Here is a 16,653-nt window from a genome sequence, read left to right on the forward strand (position 1 = left end):
AAACTACTATATTCTCTCTTCATCTTCTTTTTTTTTTCTTTCTTTCTTTCTTTCTCCCACTCTTCAATTAAAAGATGAACTCCCTCATCTTTATATATATAATTCTCATGGCCATGTGAGGGGCACATGCCCCTCTCTAGATTTTTCTTTTCTTTTCCCTTCCTTTTATTTTTCTAGAATTTTCTTTATTTTTCCATGGCAATGACCTATTTTGTCATCTTTTTTTTCTCCACATGGTCAATATGACCTTTTTGGAACATTCAAGAGACTCATGTGAAATTCCCGTTTTACCCCTCGACTTTTCTCCATATTACCATTTTGTCCCTGACCTTCCGCATTATTTCCACGGCCCATTTTGCGAATTTCTTCTTGCCCCTAGCCTTTCTCAATATTTCCGTCCAATAATATTCATAAATAATATTCATAACCAACTTATGCACTAAGATAATTTTTTGAAGATGGTCTTGTCCTTAACTTCCCGCAATTGTCTTAAAATATTCCGACGTACAAAATGCGGGATATAACAAATATCCTGGACGCAGGCTATTGATGATGCTAATGATAGTAATTATTACACCGCACCTATATGGTCGGGCAGTTATTACGGTTATGCATATATGATAAGACATGGTAGCACTATGTTAAGCCACGATACGCCCATGAAATGAATGATAGTGATGTTAAGTACGATGGAGCCATGATATCTTATAAGACGATTCATAATCATAAATCTACAAGATGTAAGATAATGAGTATATGGTATGTATGCACAGACATAAGTTTGATGACGCTAGAGTAAAACAAAGCTACAACAAGACTATGAAACGAGTAATAGTAATGAGCCTATGAAGCATGTACGATATGAGATATATGTAATGTGGTCGAGCTCCTCGTGGCCGAATACGATATGTTGTCGAGCCTATGAGGCCGAATACGGATAATGATAAAATGCGTATAAATAAATGCGATACGATGATAAGTTTATGCACGTGTTATGATGATGACTAGCTATGTTAAGGGCACGATACCCCCATGTGATGTATATGTATATATATGTATGTATCGAGCCCAGAGGGGCCGAGTACGTATGCCATCAAGTCTATCGAGCCCATGAGGGCCGAGTACGTATGCCGCTAAGCTCATCGAGCCCAGCGAGGGCCGAGCACGTATAATCCCATGCCTATCGAGCCCAAGGGGGCCGAGTACGTATACCAGTAATGCCATCGAGCCAAGAGGGCCGAGTACGTATGCTAGCGATCCCATCGAGCCGAAGGGGCCGAGTACGAATGATACTAATCTATATGAATACAAGTACGAATGATGCCAACCGATATGAATACGAGTATGCTATATGTACGATGCCGTTATGAACACGACTATGTTATATGTATGATGCTTGTATGAGCATGATTATGCTTCACGTATGATATCTATATGAGTATGATTGTGTTACCTCGTACGATTATACATATGCATCACATTCATGCGAGTACGAATGAGATAAGTATATGATATCGTTACGAGTACGATTATGTTACACATATGACAAACATTAGAGTACGAATATACTACTATCATGTAAGTGCCGAGTAAGGGCTATGTATATGCAAGGCACGTGATACGAGCATGAGTATGACAAGTGAATAGATATGAAAGGCAAGTAAGTAAAAGGTATGAATTTATGTATGCGAGCACGAAATAGAACATGGAACGTCCCTACGGAAAGCAGGTAAGTACTATGAAGAGAATGTTAATGTCTTCCATCTTATGTCATTTCATGTATTACCGTTATGTTTCTCCATCTTTACTGCTCATGCTTTACATACTCAGTACAATATTCGTACTGACGTCCGTTTCTTTGGACGCCGTGTTCATGCCCATGTAGACAAGGAGACGCGCAGCATCTAAAGCGTAGCTAGCAACAGAAGTTGCGGAAGCCCTCCCTTATTCCGAGGTGCTACTCGAGACATTATTTTGTGTACATGTATTTCGGCACGGCGGGGTCCCGTCCCATCCATATGTTCGTTGTTCTAGTAGAGGCTCGTAGATACGCAAAGGCATGGGTAGTCCGGTCCCATGGCTTTTGCGTACGTGCATGTATATTATTATTTTGATAGCCTAAGGGCCTATATTTATAAAAGCAAATGTATTTCAGAAAATGCCGCTTTTCCATGATTATGAGCATATAGTATGGATGATAGCGTATAAGCAGTAAAGTGAGAGGTGTTCGGTGGTTAGCCCCGGATACCCGTCGCGGCCCGTAGTTCGGGTCGTGACAATGGTAGAATTGATTATTGGTGTGTCGTAACTGTTGTTGTTGTCGTGTTGTTCTTGTTATTGCCGTTGTGGTTGTTGTTGTGTTGTTGAGATAATTTCTTTGTTTATGGAAAGTAGTTGATATTGTAATTGTGGGTCGTTTGAGAATGATCTAGAGGTGGATCCGATCCTAGCTTGATATGAAATTGTTGGTATTGTTATTGTTGGTATATGGTCGATATTTTTGCTGAATTGGGATCTCGGGGATTGTTAAGTTCTCAGGGGAAATGCTGCCCGAATTTGTATAGGCTATACCGGGCTGCTCTTATCGTAATTAAATTTCTGAATATGATGTTGAGCTGATGTGTACATAGCTTAGTTGTATTATTGTTGTTATGGAGTTTTGGAGGAGGAAGGGCAAGGTGAAACGCCGAATAGTTGTCATATAGCGAGCTCGTGGCTCGTCGTATTGTCCATATGCTGTCTTGTTGGTTGTGCTTGATTACAAGTTGGTTGATGCTTGTGTTACTATCATTATCTTGTAGATAAAGTCTTAAAAAGGGGCTGATCCGTCATAATTGTTTCGAGGGTCGTAAATCAAGGTATGTAAAGCTATCCTTTCTTTCTTTCTTTTTGGCATGATCTATGTGAGACAAACAGACGACGAATGTATAAACTCCAAAGAAGCTCCTATTCTTAGAGACACTAGGATGGCTAATGTTCTTGATTTTCAGAAGCTATTTTATTATGTCTTGATACGTGTCTATGATTCCAAAAGTCCTATTTTGATATAATCCATAATGACATTCGAGGGGTACTTGACATGACTGTTGTCTTTGATTCTCAAGATGATGGTTTAGTTTGCATATGGTTACTCACTACTCTGCTCGTGCATGCTGTTAATATATCTTTCACCGAGTCCCGAGCCGGGTATATTTTCGCACACAGTTTCACTGCATTGTTCACCGAGTCCCTCACTAGAGGGCATGGATATGATGATATATATATATGATATGATGATGTGATGATGACACCAAGTCCCATGATGGGCCGGGTATGGTATACATATATACGACTTTATTTACCGAGTCCATAATGGGTCGGGTATGGTATATGATATAGCTATGCATGATTTTCATTTCATAAGGTACAAGTACATTGGTATCTTTGATTGTCATACTTGTCTCCTATAATCTTTTATTCAGTCATGATCTTCTTTATTGTATTTCATGCTTTATATACTCAGTACATATCTCGTACTGACCCCCTTTCTTCAGGGGCTGCGTTTCATGCCCGCAGTACGTACACTCGCCTTGATGATCCCCTGCAACTCTAGACTTCGCTTAGCTGTTTGGAGCGCTCTATTGTTCCGTAGCCTAGATCATTTTGGTACAGATCTTTGATATAGACTTATGCATATCCAGGGGTACGGCGGGGCCCTGTCCCGTCATATTTTACTATGATACTCTTAGAAGTCTGTAGACATATGTGTGGCTTGTATATAGGTGTTGTTCAGCTGTGTCAATATGGCTTGTTTTGGGATGTTCCCGTATGTAGTGGCAGCCTTGTCGGCTTGCGTATTGTGTTATGCTTTGATTAGTTGTGATTCCTCAGGAGACAGGTTGTTGTGATATATGACGTTATGAATCTTTAGTTGCTTTTACAAGTTCTCATATTGTCCTTAGTTCCAGTCTGGCTATATCTAATAGGTTCGTATACGAGTGCCCAGCTCGGGCACTAGTCATGGCCAATGGGGTTGGGTCGTGACAGAGTCAGACCAGTTCTTGGGGATTGTACTTGTATTTGTATTTCCACACATATCCTTATTTACATTTTAGACTTTATTCTACTTATTTACTTTACTACACTTGAGTTGATGATTAAGGGACGGGTTCACCTACCAAGGTGGGAAATAGTAGGTGCTCGCATGACTAGTGATTTGGGTCATGACAATATATGTCCTTTCCATAGCTTAAACGTGATGTGCGGTGATGAATGCAATCAAGTCGAAATTCAAAATTATTCAACCAATAGTGGCCATCATAGCCCAAATAAACAGCAATCATACGAACCTAAATGTATTTATCGACCATTCCTCACGGCCCGAAGGCTAAACACATAATCTCCATCACAATTCATATTAGTTCATGTTTTAATAACCCATACAGATACACCGGTACCAGTACAAATGCTCATCACCTCACGAGTACGGGACCCACAATTCCCCATTACGCCCCTTATTTAGATTAACCAGCACATAACACTATATAAAGGATCTAGTAAGTCTCAACTTGCCTGAATCTGAAGCTGAAGAGTCACTTCGCGGCCTTCCCTTTCCTCTGAGCTTCCAAACAAGCCCAATTTGCTCAATTACAATATCTACATGACAATACGAGTCGAACGATACCTATAAATCCATATAAGGAATTCAGATCCATAGAGTCAACCAAAACCCCATCCCAAACACTGAAGGTCAAAACGATAATTTTATTGTGAAATCAAGTTCATCGTGGCCAAATCAGTACTCTACGAGGTCACACAAATCCAACAATACCCATATTGCTATATTTTAGTCCGGATCCAATAAAGGTAACCCTGAACCCACAAGGGTAAAACTAGAATTTAAGCATAAATTCATCTTATAGTCTAGATAGCACATATCCTAAGAATCATGAAGTTCTAACCACAAATGAATCCTCAATTTCATGAATCTCATCAAAACCTATTCCTATGGAAACCCTTCTTTTACTACTTAGAAATCATGGATAGAATCATAAACTAATGGAATGAATCATTGATATACACTTAGATTTAGGTTAGGAACTTACCCCAATGAAGAAATTTGAACTTTGTACTTGAAATCACTTAATCCCGAGCTTTGTAGCATCTAAAATGGGCGAATGAAGAATGAAACTAGAATTTGGGATTTTTATGGGTGAACTATCATGCCATTTCTCTTCAGCAGGCATTTCCTCGCAGGTGCCACCTCGCATCCGTGGAAAAATGGTCGCTGAAGCGGAAGCCACTTAAAATCCAAATTTTGCAGGTGCGGAGAATCTCACACAGAAACCGGTCTCGCACCTGCGGATCCTTTAGCGCATGTGCGGAAACTCGCATCTCATCCCAGCCCCGCCTGTACGAGCCAAGTGCCACAAGTGTGACTCCGCTAAAGTGGACCAAGCACCTCTGGTACGACACACCAGAAATCAGAAAAACCAAAGTCCCAAAACTTCCGATCCAACACCCGTAACTTATTCGGAACCCCATGAACACAAACCAAACATGCATTTTGTATCATAAAACATGCTACGAACTCGTTCGCGCACTCGAAATTCCCGAAAGAGGTCATATTAACCCGGGTTGACCAAGGCTAACTCCAAAACATCAAAATCCTAACTTTTCAACAAAAGACCCAAATCACATCTGAATGCCTTGGGACCCAAACCAAAGGTTCGACTAAATTAAAAATCACATTCCATACCTAATGGAATTGATGAAACTCCCAAAATGACGCATTTACCTTCGATGTTGACTTTGGTCAAACATCTCCATTTTCTTAACTTAGAAAACTCAAGTCTCACTAACACCAATCCAAAATCCACCTGATAGCCTCGGGAACCGCATCACCCATCTTCATAAGTCATAAATATCGATAAGCAACTGTGGGAAGAGTATTTTTAGGAAAATAAGATAAAAAGCTCAAAACGCCTAAGCGAGCCGTTAAAAATACTGTGCTCAGACCACCCTTGCTCGGCAAAGATAGCGCGAAGGGAAAAAATCAGAATCAAATGGCATCTTATCCTCGCAGTACCCTTGACACGAAGCTAGTGGCGCAAATACTTTCAAGTGTTGTCATGTACATTTTTTCTTCTTCTTCTCATTACTTTTACTTATTTTCTTTCTTCTTTTGTTCTCCTTTAATCTCCAATAATTACACCACTAGCTTTCATCTCCCTCCATTTTGATCCTTTTATTTCTTTTCTTTTTTCCCTTTTTCTTTTTTAATTCCTTTCAATCACATTTTTTCCTCAATTCTCTTCATCTTTACACCGCTTTATTCCTACATAGTAAATATACAATATTAGCACAAACCACTATAATTAATATTCAAATGACGGTTAAAAGTACTAAAATGTGAGGCAAATAATGACTAAATATATGCAATTTTGGCCAAGCATCAAACCTCTTTCCAACCTCACACATTACTTGTGCGACGTGCAAATATGTCGAAGAGAACTCAGGATTGATTTTTTGTTCCAACTCTAAAATATTCCTTATGTTGCTATAATACCACACCCAACCCAATGCAACATATATTTAACATACTGATCTATCACCTAGATATACTATAAATTAGAGGCAAATTCTGAATTTGAACTTTATGATTTTGAGTTCAAAATTCTACCACGTCCATCCATCTGATTTTCTGGATTCAAAGTCTATTATTATTTGTACTTGTTTAGCGAATTTTGACACATACGGAATTTTAGCTAAAGCTTCTGGGTGAACCCAGAACTTGTTCTCTACATCCGACCCAGTTATCAATCTTTTAGCACATAATTAGGCATGTATTAATCTTAAACAAGTTCAAAATACATGCGGAGTGCTACAACCAATCTTCCACTACAAATTATTTAGTTATCTATTCAAAAAGTAATTTTCACATTTTGGTTTTACAAGTTGATGAGGACTAAGGGATTACCTTATAAGATTGCTTTTTTCTTATAGGGAGTATGGCATCAGAAACTACCAGTTGATGATATCTTGGCTAGAATAGGAATAAACATGGTGTCTATTTGCAATTGTTGTACTTTTCCTCAACAGGAGACTATGACTCATCTATTTCTAACAGGAAAGTTTGCATCAGACATATGGCATGTGTCTTCTGCAGCAGGTGTGCAAGGTCTTTTTGTGCAAATAAATCAACCAATCTATAAATGGTGGTCAACAAAATATGGTTGTAAGCTGAAACCAATTTATCAAGTTGCTCCTGCGATCATGTGGTAATTATGGAAAAAGAGGAATACTATTGTTCATGGAGGGATCATGTCAAAAAATAGGGTGATATATGAGATTAATATAAACTTATGGTAGTTCGCTAAGACTAAGTATCCATGGTTGGAAATTCCAAATAGTTGGCCTCTTCTGGTGCAGTTCATGGAGAATTGTAAACCTCAAATTGTTAGTGCAGCAGTAGCTTGGAGTTGTCCTCTTGATGGTTGGTTCAAGTGCAACACTGATGGTGCTTATAAGAGTAGTTCTGGGCAAAGTTTTTCTGCATTTTGTGTTAGAAATAGTGAAGGAAATTTGGTGTATGCATGGGCTAGTATTATATCAGAATCATCTTGCATTGTTGCTGAGGAAAAGGCAATATTAGAAGAAGTTGAATATTGTGTTACAAACCATTTGCTCCTTCTGATAGTTGAAACAGACTCACTACTGATGAAAAAGTTATGGATGGAGAGTGGGAGGTTCCTTAAAGAATTTATATGGACGTGAAAATAATACAAGAATGGAGAAAGAAGGGAAACATACAAATTGTCCATGTGTATAGATAAGGCAACAAACTAGTATATTTTATAACTAACATGGTTTTTCATTTTGCAGGTACCGTTCATATTTTCAATTTTCAGGAACTTCCAGCATAGGCTAAAGGGATACTAAATGCAGATAAAATGCAAATGCCTATTTTCATATTCAAGATTTTAAAAGCAAGAGAACCAGGCTGGATTGCAAATACCAAGATATACTGCATGATCATTCAAAGTAACATGCAGGAAACAGTCTAGAAAACCAGGTTGAGAAACTGTTTGTTTGCAGCTTCATTTTTGTAACTTAGTTGCTAGGGAAATTCTATTCAATGTGTGGTATTAACTTATAGTTCAACCTATTGGAAGAATTTCATTATCATCTTAGTATATGGTATGATTTTTGAGTTGATCTAAATCACCTGGTATGTCAAAGAATTATATAGAGACTGGATTTGAAACTGAGCATGACAACTTCAGCCTAATCCAAGTTTAAATGATTCTTCTGGTTGGTTTCTTGATTCCATAAGCACTTGGTGAGAGCTTTAATTGATTTGAAATGGCATCAACCCAAGACTGGATTAGCAGCAACAATTTTGTCAGTTTGAAGTTTTCAGATTAGAGTTTCTAGTCATTTGAGAGGCACTTTTGGCCATTGCTGCAGTGGACTATTTCATCTTTTTGTTTCTTTTGATTTTTGTGTAGAACTTTTTGGTTTAATAAAGCACAACAAGTTCCATGCTGGTTGTTTTACTCAAAAAAAAATCTCATTTTAATAATCAAATGTTAATTATAGTTCAGATCGAAAATGCTCTCTTCTCTCTCATCTCCCATGCAAACCCTAACCCTAACGTAGTCACATAATGGCACCACTTACTGGTCACCCGTCAACGGCGGTTGGCCAGCCTTTGGATATCTCATTATCATCCAACTTCCCACCTCTACCATCAGTGACACTCCCCACTAACAACCCTACTCACCCACTTCCCCCTACTATCCTTACAACTTCATATGCCAATACTTTGATAGATCCAGATGTTGTTTCCATGCATGTGTGTGATCCTATTCCCTTAAAGAAGATTACATACGTATATGGGATTCCTTACGTAAAATGGACATCAAGTGAAGTTGCTAGAATGGAAGTGATAGAGAATCTACAATGTGCAATAGTTGGTAAATTCTCATACGGGTGGCCAGAGTTGGAAGAGTTGAAGAACATCATTCCAACTCAATGTGGTGCTAATGAAAAGTGTCAGGTTGAATTTTTCAGAAACAGGCACGTTTTAAGACGATGTACTAGATTGGAAGTTTTCATTACTATTTCATCCAAGAGTGCTTTTTGGCTCAAGTCGACGAATGGATTTTCTTATCAGATGAGACCTTTAATATATGATTCAAACTTTAAGATTGATGAGGAAACCACGACTGCTATGGCATGGATCTTGTTCCCTAATCTTCTTCCAACTTTTTTTGTGAAATAATCATTATTCTTACTAGCTTCTGCTGTTGGAAAGCCATTACAATTGGATCTTGCCACTGTTAACAAAACCAGACCAAACTGTGCTAGGGTTAAAGGGCAAGTGGATTTATTGGCAGATTTTCCTAAGTTTGTGATGATGGATAGAGAAGATGAAGATACTAAGGAGATTCGTAGTGTTAGAGTGAAGATTCAATATGATCATCTCCCTAAGTACTGTACTGAATGTATGTTACAAGGTCACTCTAATGATGACTGCCGAGTCCTACATCCAGATATTGATAAGACTGTTGATCAAGGGAATAAAGATGTTGCTCAGGTTCAGGTTCAAGGTGATGATAAGGATAGGGTAGACGAGCCTAGACAAGAACAAAGGAAGAATAGAATAGAAGAGGTTATAAAGGATAGCAAAAACCTATTCAACAGTATCTTCCTAAGGTGTTATCTAGTGGCAAGGTGGTGACCTATCCTGGATCAAAGAATTATGTAGATTCAACTGGAGGGGAAAACAAGGCCGAGGATAGTAATGATAATGGTGATGAGGGTAACATGACAAAGAATCAAGATATAGTGATCAACACTAACAAGTTTGATGTCCTATCAATAATTAATGAGGAGGAAGAATCCAGTAAAGTGAATAATGTAGCAGAAGTGGTTAATGCCAATGTGGAAAATAATATTCAGAAAAGTGGTGAGGATCAGGTAGTGCAAACTCCTAAGTTAAGCACTAAGGATTGGGTGGAAAAGAACTTTAATCAGGTGGTAAGAATATCTGAAAGATCCCCAACCGGTACTGATGAACAGAAGAAAGGAGGAGGGGCTACTGAAAGCTCTTCATTTGCTATAATTGCAGTGGTAGAGGAGGAGGCAATTAAACCTGTCTCAGGGGCAAGTGAGGTGGAGATTGGAAAGGATCTTCAAGAAGTTGAAGATATTACTCATTTGGGATGTAAGTATAGTATTGATCAGGCTGAAATCATAAAGGAAGCAGCTGACAAAGAGAAAGAGAAATGTATTATTCAACTGCCAATAGCAAAAGAAGTATCAAGTGACATGCTACCAATTTTCCATGAGGATCAGGTGCCAGCATATGATGTTATGGAACCCTCAGGACTAGATCTAGTCCTATATAGAGAAAGAGAGTGAAGAAATGGGTAATGATCCAGTGGTAATAGATGAATGTAGTACAGAAGTTCATGTTGCTAATGAAGGAAAGAAGATCATAGGACTGGAAAATAGTACTCATGAGGATCATATTGTAGACTATACCAGAGATGAAGAAACAGTAGATGCAGAGAAGGAGAGCATTGTTAATACATATGATGCAGTAGAGAACTCACAATAAAGCCTTTTCTCAAGGTTGTTATCCACCTGACACAGAAGGCAATGTCTTGAAGGAGGATACTGAAATGCTGGTGATGAAGGAAAATAATCAAATGATGCGTATGACTAAAAAAGTATCTCCCACTAAAGAATTGCATGCTTTAGTTTCTCATGATCTGAGCAGTATGGATAAAATCAATGAAGAAGATTTGTTGAAAAATCAATCAGGCAAGAATACAGGCCTCAGCAGGATAGAAGAAGAGGATATATTGCAGCACAGGAATGAAATATCTAAAGCTGCTGATTTGATTCACAAAGAAGTCAACAAGTATAAGAAGACTAAGAATGGTAGTGAAATTGGATCTACTAAGATCCAAGGTAAGAAGACTCAAACAGGATCCAAAGGTGAAGGGGAGGTGCAACCAACTAGGATTCTTCCAAAGAGAAATGTTACTAACAAATATAATTTCCAATGATGAAGTCCTTCGTTTGGAATATTAGATCAGTTAATACTTAGAAGGCTTTCCATAGAGTTCAAATGTTGTACAAACATCATAAGTTTGTCCTCATAGCTTTATTGGAGCCTTTTCAACAATCAAGGCAAATTGATAGATATAAGAGGAGATTAGGTATGCAGTATGCTAAACATAATTGTAATAACAAGATTTGGTATTTTGTTGCTGATGGAATTGATGTGGAAGTATTAATGGACACTGAACAACAAGTGACTATTAAGCTTCTATTTCAGGAGAGTGGTAGGCAACTAATCTCCACAATGGTTTATGCAAAGTGTGATTCTGCTGCAAGATTAGAGTTGTGGGATAGTATATATTCCTTGGCAAGCTCTATGAATTTACCATGGAAGGTTGGTGGGGATTTTAATGTTATTTTGAATGAAGAAGAAAAAATAGGTAGTTTACCTGTTTATCCATCGGAATATGAAGACTTTGCTTTTTGTGTAAATTCTTGTGAACTAGGTGAAATAGAATTTAGAGGGAGTCCTTTTATTGGTGGAATGGAAGAGCTAGGCAAGATTGCATATTCAAAAGATTGGACAGAATTCTAGTTAATCAGCAGTATCAGGACTGGTTTACTAACTTGAGCATGGAGCATCTGTCAAGAACAGGTTCAGACCATGCTCCACTCTTGCTTTCAGCAGGAGAGCAGGTTCAGCAGTTTCAGAAGCATTTTAGATTTTTGAAATTCTGGTTGGATCATGAGTCATTCATGGATGCAGTGGATCAACATTGGAGAACTGAGTTTATAGGAGATCCATTCATTATATTTAAGCTAAAAATGAAGAGCTTAAAGGCTGCTTTGTCTAGGTGGAGTAAAGAAACATTTGGAGACTTGTTCAAACAACTGATAATCAGAGAAGATATTGTGAAGATCAAGGAGCAACTGTTTGAGGAAGAACCATCAGAAGAGAATAGAATAGTGTTGCGAGAGGGCATGTGCCGAATTCAAAAGGTATCTGCATTTTGAGGAAGAGTTTTGGAGACAAAAAGCAGGCATCCAATGGCATTTAGATGGAGATAGGAATACAAGATATTTTCATAGTATTGTAAAAGGAATAAGAAAGAGGTTGTTGCTTACAAGAATACAAAATGCAGATGGTGAATGGGTGGACAATTTGGATGATATTGCTACTGAAGCTATTTCATTCTATCAAAATCAATTTTCTCAGGAAAGTGGTAGAGTTGACTCAAATTTACTGGATCACATTCCTGAGAGAATCTCAGAGGATCAAAATAACTTCTTGTGTGCTAAACCAACTCTTGAAGAGGTGAAAAATGCTTTTTTTTGCATTATCAGCTGAGAGTGCTTGTGGACCTGATGGTTTTTTTGGAGTTTTTTTTTATCAAAGGTGTTGGAATATAGTTGGTGCTGATGTGTATAATGTGATCAGTAGCTTTTATGAGCGACAAACTTTACCAAAGTCAGTAACTCAGACAAACCTGGTCCTATTGCCTAAGAAAGAAATAATCAACACTTTCTCGTACACTCGAGGCCAATCACCTCAGCAATTTCATAAACAAGATTATTTCGTACTATTACATGATAAGCTAGAGGTGATTCTGCCATCTCTAATATCTCCAAATCAGTCTGGATTTGTAAAGGGTAGAAATATTATTGAAAATGTGTTGCTTACTCAAGAATTGGTGGCAGCTATTAGAAAGAGAGGGAAACCTACTAATGTCATCATTAAGCTAGATATGGAAAACGATTATGATAGACTTTCTTGGAGGTTCCTTGTTCAAATTCTCGTAAAAGATGGGATTTGCAGAAGAGTATGTAGACATGGTATGGAGATTGATTGCTAATAACTGGTGTTCCATTCTCATTAATGGACAATATTTTGGTTTTTTCCATTCTACAAGAGGGGTCAAACAGGAGATCCTCTATCTCCTCGCTTTTTTATTCTAGCTGTTGAGGTACTGTCTATGGCTCTTAATTCATTATTTGAAAAAAACAGTTTTAGAGGATATGGTGTGCCAAAGTGGAGTGCAAAGTTGAATCATCTGTCTTATGCAGATAATACTATCATATTTGCATCTGCAGATAAAGCATCCTTGGAGATGATTATGTCCATTTTGCATGATTATGAGAGAGAATCTAGACAAAAAATTAATGCAGACAAGAGCTTTTTTTTATATGCATAAGAAGGTGGCTAATGAGCTGAATCAGGAGGTACAGCAAATAACAAGCTTCAACAAAGGTGACTTCCCATTTACTTATTTGGGATGTCCTATCTTTCATGCTAGAAGGCAGAAGTTGTTCTATAAAGATATGATGAAGAAAGTGAAGGATGTTGTTGTGTGCTTGGAGAGGTAAACTACTGTCATTTGGAAGGAAGCTTTATTGATCTCAAGTGTTTTACAAAGCATCCCCATTTATCTAATGTCTGCTATGGTGCCCCCAAAATGTGTCATTAAAGATCTGCACAAGTTATTTAATAGATTCTTTTGGCAAACTAAGGAAGAAGGAAGAAGTAAGCACTGGTTAGCATGGGAAAATGTATGTTATCCTAAGAATAAGGGAGGATTAGGCTTCAGATCTTTACATGATATATCCAAAGCATTGTTTGCTAAACTTTGGTGGAGATTCAGACAAGCAAACATTAATCGTGGTCCAATTTCATGTGGAACAAATATTGTAAAAGGTTTAGGCCAACCGTGGTTCAAGTGAAAGGGGGATCTCGTACTTGGAAGATGATGTCATAAGCTAGAGATGAAATGGAACATGGTATTTGGTGGGAATCCAAGAATGGATCTTCTTTAATCTGGTTTGATAATTGGTCTAAACTAGGTGTTTTGCATGATCTGATACCTATTCGTTATCAGAATGAAGTTTTAGGAGATGAGCTTGAAGAGTTGATGAGTGAAAGTCAGTGGAACTATGCAAAGCTCCAACAGGTGTTACCAGCAGATATTGTTGATCATGTTAGAATGGAAATGGGACTTTTTGTGAGAACAAATGAGATAGATAAGCCATGGTGGATGTTCACAAGCTCTGGTAAGTTTATAGTTAAAAGTGCATGGAAGGAGTTGAGAAAAAGAAAGCAGATATCAAATGTTTGTAACAAATTTTGGATCAAAGGCTTGCCATACAAAATCTCCTTTTTCCTATAGAGAGTTTGGTATTGGAAGTTACCTATAGATGAAGTGTTGATGAGAATGAGAATCAGCATAGTCTCAAGATATTGGTGTTGTCAGAATCAGCAGGAAACCATGGATCATATTTTCATTACAGGTCCTTTTGCAACTACAATATGGCATTATTTTTCAACTGCAGCAGGTGTCTTGGGCCTTTTCCTACTGGTTAAGCAGATAGTCTTGTGCTGGTGGGACTCTCAAACTGCTATGAAGCCTTTATATCAACCAATTCCTGCTTTGGTTTTATGGCAAATTTGGAAGAGCAGGAATACTAGAAGGCATGGAGGGGTTGTTTCTCAGAACAAGGCCATACATGAGATGAACAGGAACATATATATGCTAGCAAGGAAGAGATATCCTTGGCTGCAGAACATGCCAAAATGCTGGCCTAGGATAGTTGAATTACTAGAGAACTACAGGCTGCCATTAATATATAAACAGGTGAGTGGACTTTTCCAGATAGATGATGCTTTAAATGCAACACTGATGGTGCTTCTAAAGGGAATCCAGGACTAAGTTCAGCAGACTTTTGTAGTAGAGATAGTTCAGAAGAGTTTATATATGCTAAGGCAAGGATATTAACTAAGACTACTAATCTAGTTGCTGAAGCTGTGGCCATTGAAGAGGGAATCAAGTACTGTGTTCTACATGAGTTATTGCATGTTATAGTGGAAACAGATTCCCTTACAATGCAAAAGGTACTGGATGGTATTTGGGAGGTGCCATGGAACATTGCTTTGCCAGTGAGGAGTATATAAAGATGGAGGAAAGACAAAGATGTTTCAGTAGTGCATGTGTTCAGGAAGGAAACAGTGTGGCAGATTATTTTACTAACCTGGTTTTTGATTTTGCAGGTACAATTCAATACAATCAGTTTCAAGATATTCCAACTCATGGAAGAAGATTGATCAACATGGATAAAAGGCAACTTCTAAACTTCAGAGTTAGATCAATAACAACAAGGCTTCCTACAACAATCAGGACAACAACAACAAATTTCAAAACATCAACGAAGGTGGAAGGGGGACGAACCGGAAATAACTTTGCTTTGTGATGTGTGGTATCAACCTTGGTTCATTCTACCACAAAACACTGTTATTACTAGTTGGGAATTCATCAATGTGGAATCAGATGCAACAAGTAATAAGGTGAGGATCATCGCCAGCCTTTCTGTGACTAAGCTCAGAATCTATGCTAGCTAAGATCATGCATCTATAAGATTGGAACTGAACTCTACTTCATCCAGGCTGACCTGAAGTTAAATTCAAGAGATTTGATCCATTCCACTAGTGAGACTTGAGAGTGTGAAAGATGGATACAAATCAAGGTCCCTGGTTTGCTTTAGTATGATGAAGGTTCTAGTAGTGTTAATGTGGTGATCATAGCTAGTTTTCAGCTTTCTAGATAGTTTCTTTTCTTTGCAATTCTTCTGTAAATATTTTGCTTTTCTTCTGTAAATTTTTTGCTGCAATAAATTCCCACCATTTTAGGTGGTTTTGTTTAAAAAAAAAAAAAAGTTGTTTCTTGGCTGAACAAACTGCTTCAAAGCTGTTTCGAACAGCTGCTGTTACTCTTGGCATTTTGCTGAAAATGAATAGATTGCTATGCTTGGTGAAAAAAAAAATGTTAATTATAGTTCAGGAAAATATTTTATTCAAATAAAAAGATCAAACCAAACACTAGAAATTTAAATTAATAAAAAACAAAATTAAACAACTATCCTACAATAGTCTGGCAGTGACGACTCAAAACCTAACAACAATGCAAAATCCAAATGTAGGTATAGATTAAACAATAAGATCAAAACTTTTTAATGAAAAAGAACCAAACGAATGATTTGAGAGGACAAAATTGTGCATGTGGTCACATGGGATCATATTGGCAGTAGGCTCCACAATACTCGCTCTTTTATAATTGAGTAAAAGTTTCTAAGAAACTAACCCACTTTTATAATCAGTCTGGCTAATCATCAGATCAACATTTGTGATTGAACACAATTTTTTGGCTGGTCAATTGCCTCCCTCTCTGGCGGCTGCCCATGCCTATAAGATTCATAGAACTATAAATGAGTGCATTCCCTGATCAGTCAACTCCAATGATAAGGCAAATTTGTTTCAATTTAAAGGCACATATTATGGTCGTTTTGAAAATTGACAAAGATTATTCTTTACTCGCGTTTACCGTTTCAATGCTTCCAGTATTGCTACTATTCTAAAATTTCTGACCAAAATTTTCAGTTATGACTATGACTTTTCCCAGTCCCCAAATCTATCTGGGCTGCGCTGCTTTTATTTTTGAACCAATGATTATGTAACTTACACAATGAATTGTCAAAACAAAAAACCATATACAGATGTAGTCCGATTTGTGTTCCAATTACTAGCATGCCTTTGACTTTGAATTTTAGACCCTA

The 16,653-nt window shown here is 37.7% G+C and overlaps 1 protein-coding gene across 1 annotated transcript; it reads left to right on the forward strand.

Moving 5' to 3' along the window:
* The first annotated feature begins 11,688 nt into the window (after positions 1 to 11,688).
* On the forward strand, positions 11,689 to 13,773 carry LOC132064126 (uncharacterized). The gene is made up of 6 exons (XM_059457019.1): positions 11,689 to 12,034; positions 12,096 to 12,345; positions 12,452 to 12,875; positions 12,966 to 13,019; positions 13,252 to 13,415; positions 13,545 to 13,773. Exons 1-6 carry the CDS (start codon positions 11,689 to 11,691, stop codon positions 13,771 to 13,773), a joined length of 1,467 nt encoding a protein of 488 aa, XP_059313002.1.
* Positions 13,774 to 16,653: the final 2,880 nt, after the last annotated feature.

Source organism: Lycium ferocissimum, chromosome 1, assembly GCF_029784015.1.
Source record: "Lycium ferocissimum isolate CSIRO_LF1 chromosome 1, AGI_CSIRO_Lferr_CH_V1, whole genome shotgun sequence".
NCBI lineage: Eukaryota > Viridiplantae > Streptophyta > Magnoliopsida > Solanales > Solanaceae > Lycium > Lycium ferocissimum.

Coding starts and splice junctions, on each gene's coding strand:
- LOC132064126 (XM_059457019.1), top strand. CDS start 11,689: ATGGAGCATCTGTCAAGAACAGGTTCAGACCATGCTCCACTCTTGCTT. Junction 12,346..12,451: donor GAGGATCAAAATAACTTCTT/GTGTGCTAAACC, acceptor TTTTTATCAAAG/GTGTTGGAATATAGTTGGTG. Junction 12,876..12,965: donor AAGATGGGATTTGCAGAAGA/GTATGTAGACAT, acceptor CCATTCTACAAG/AGGGGTCAAACAGGAGATCC.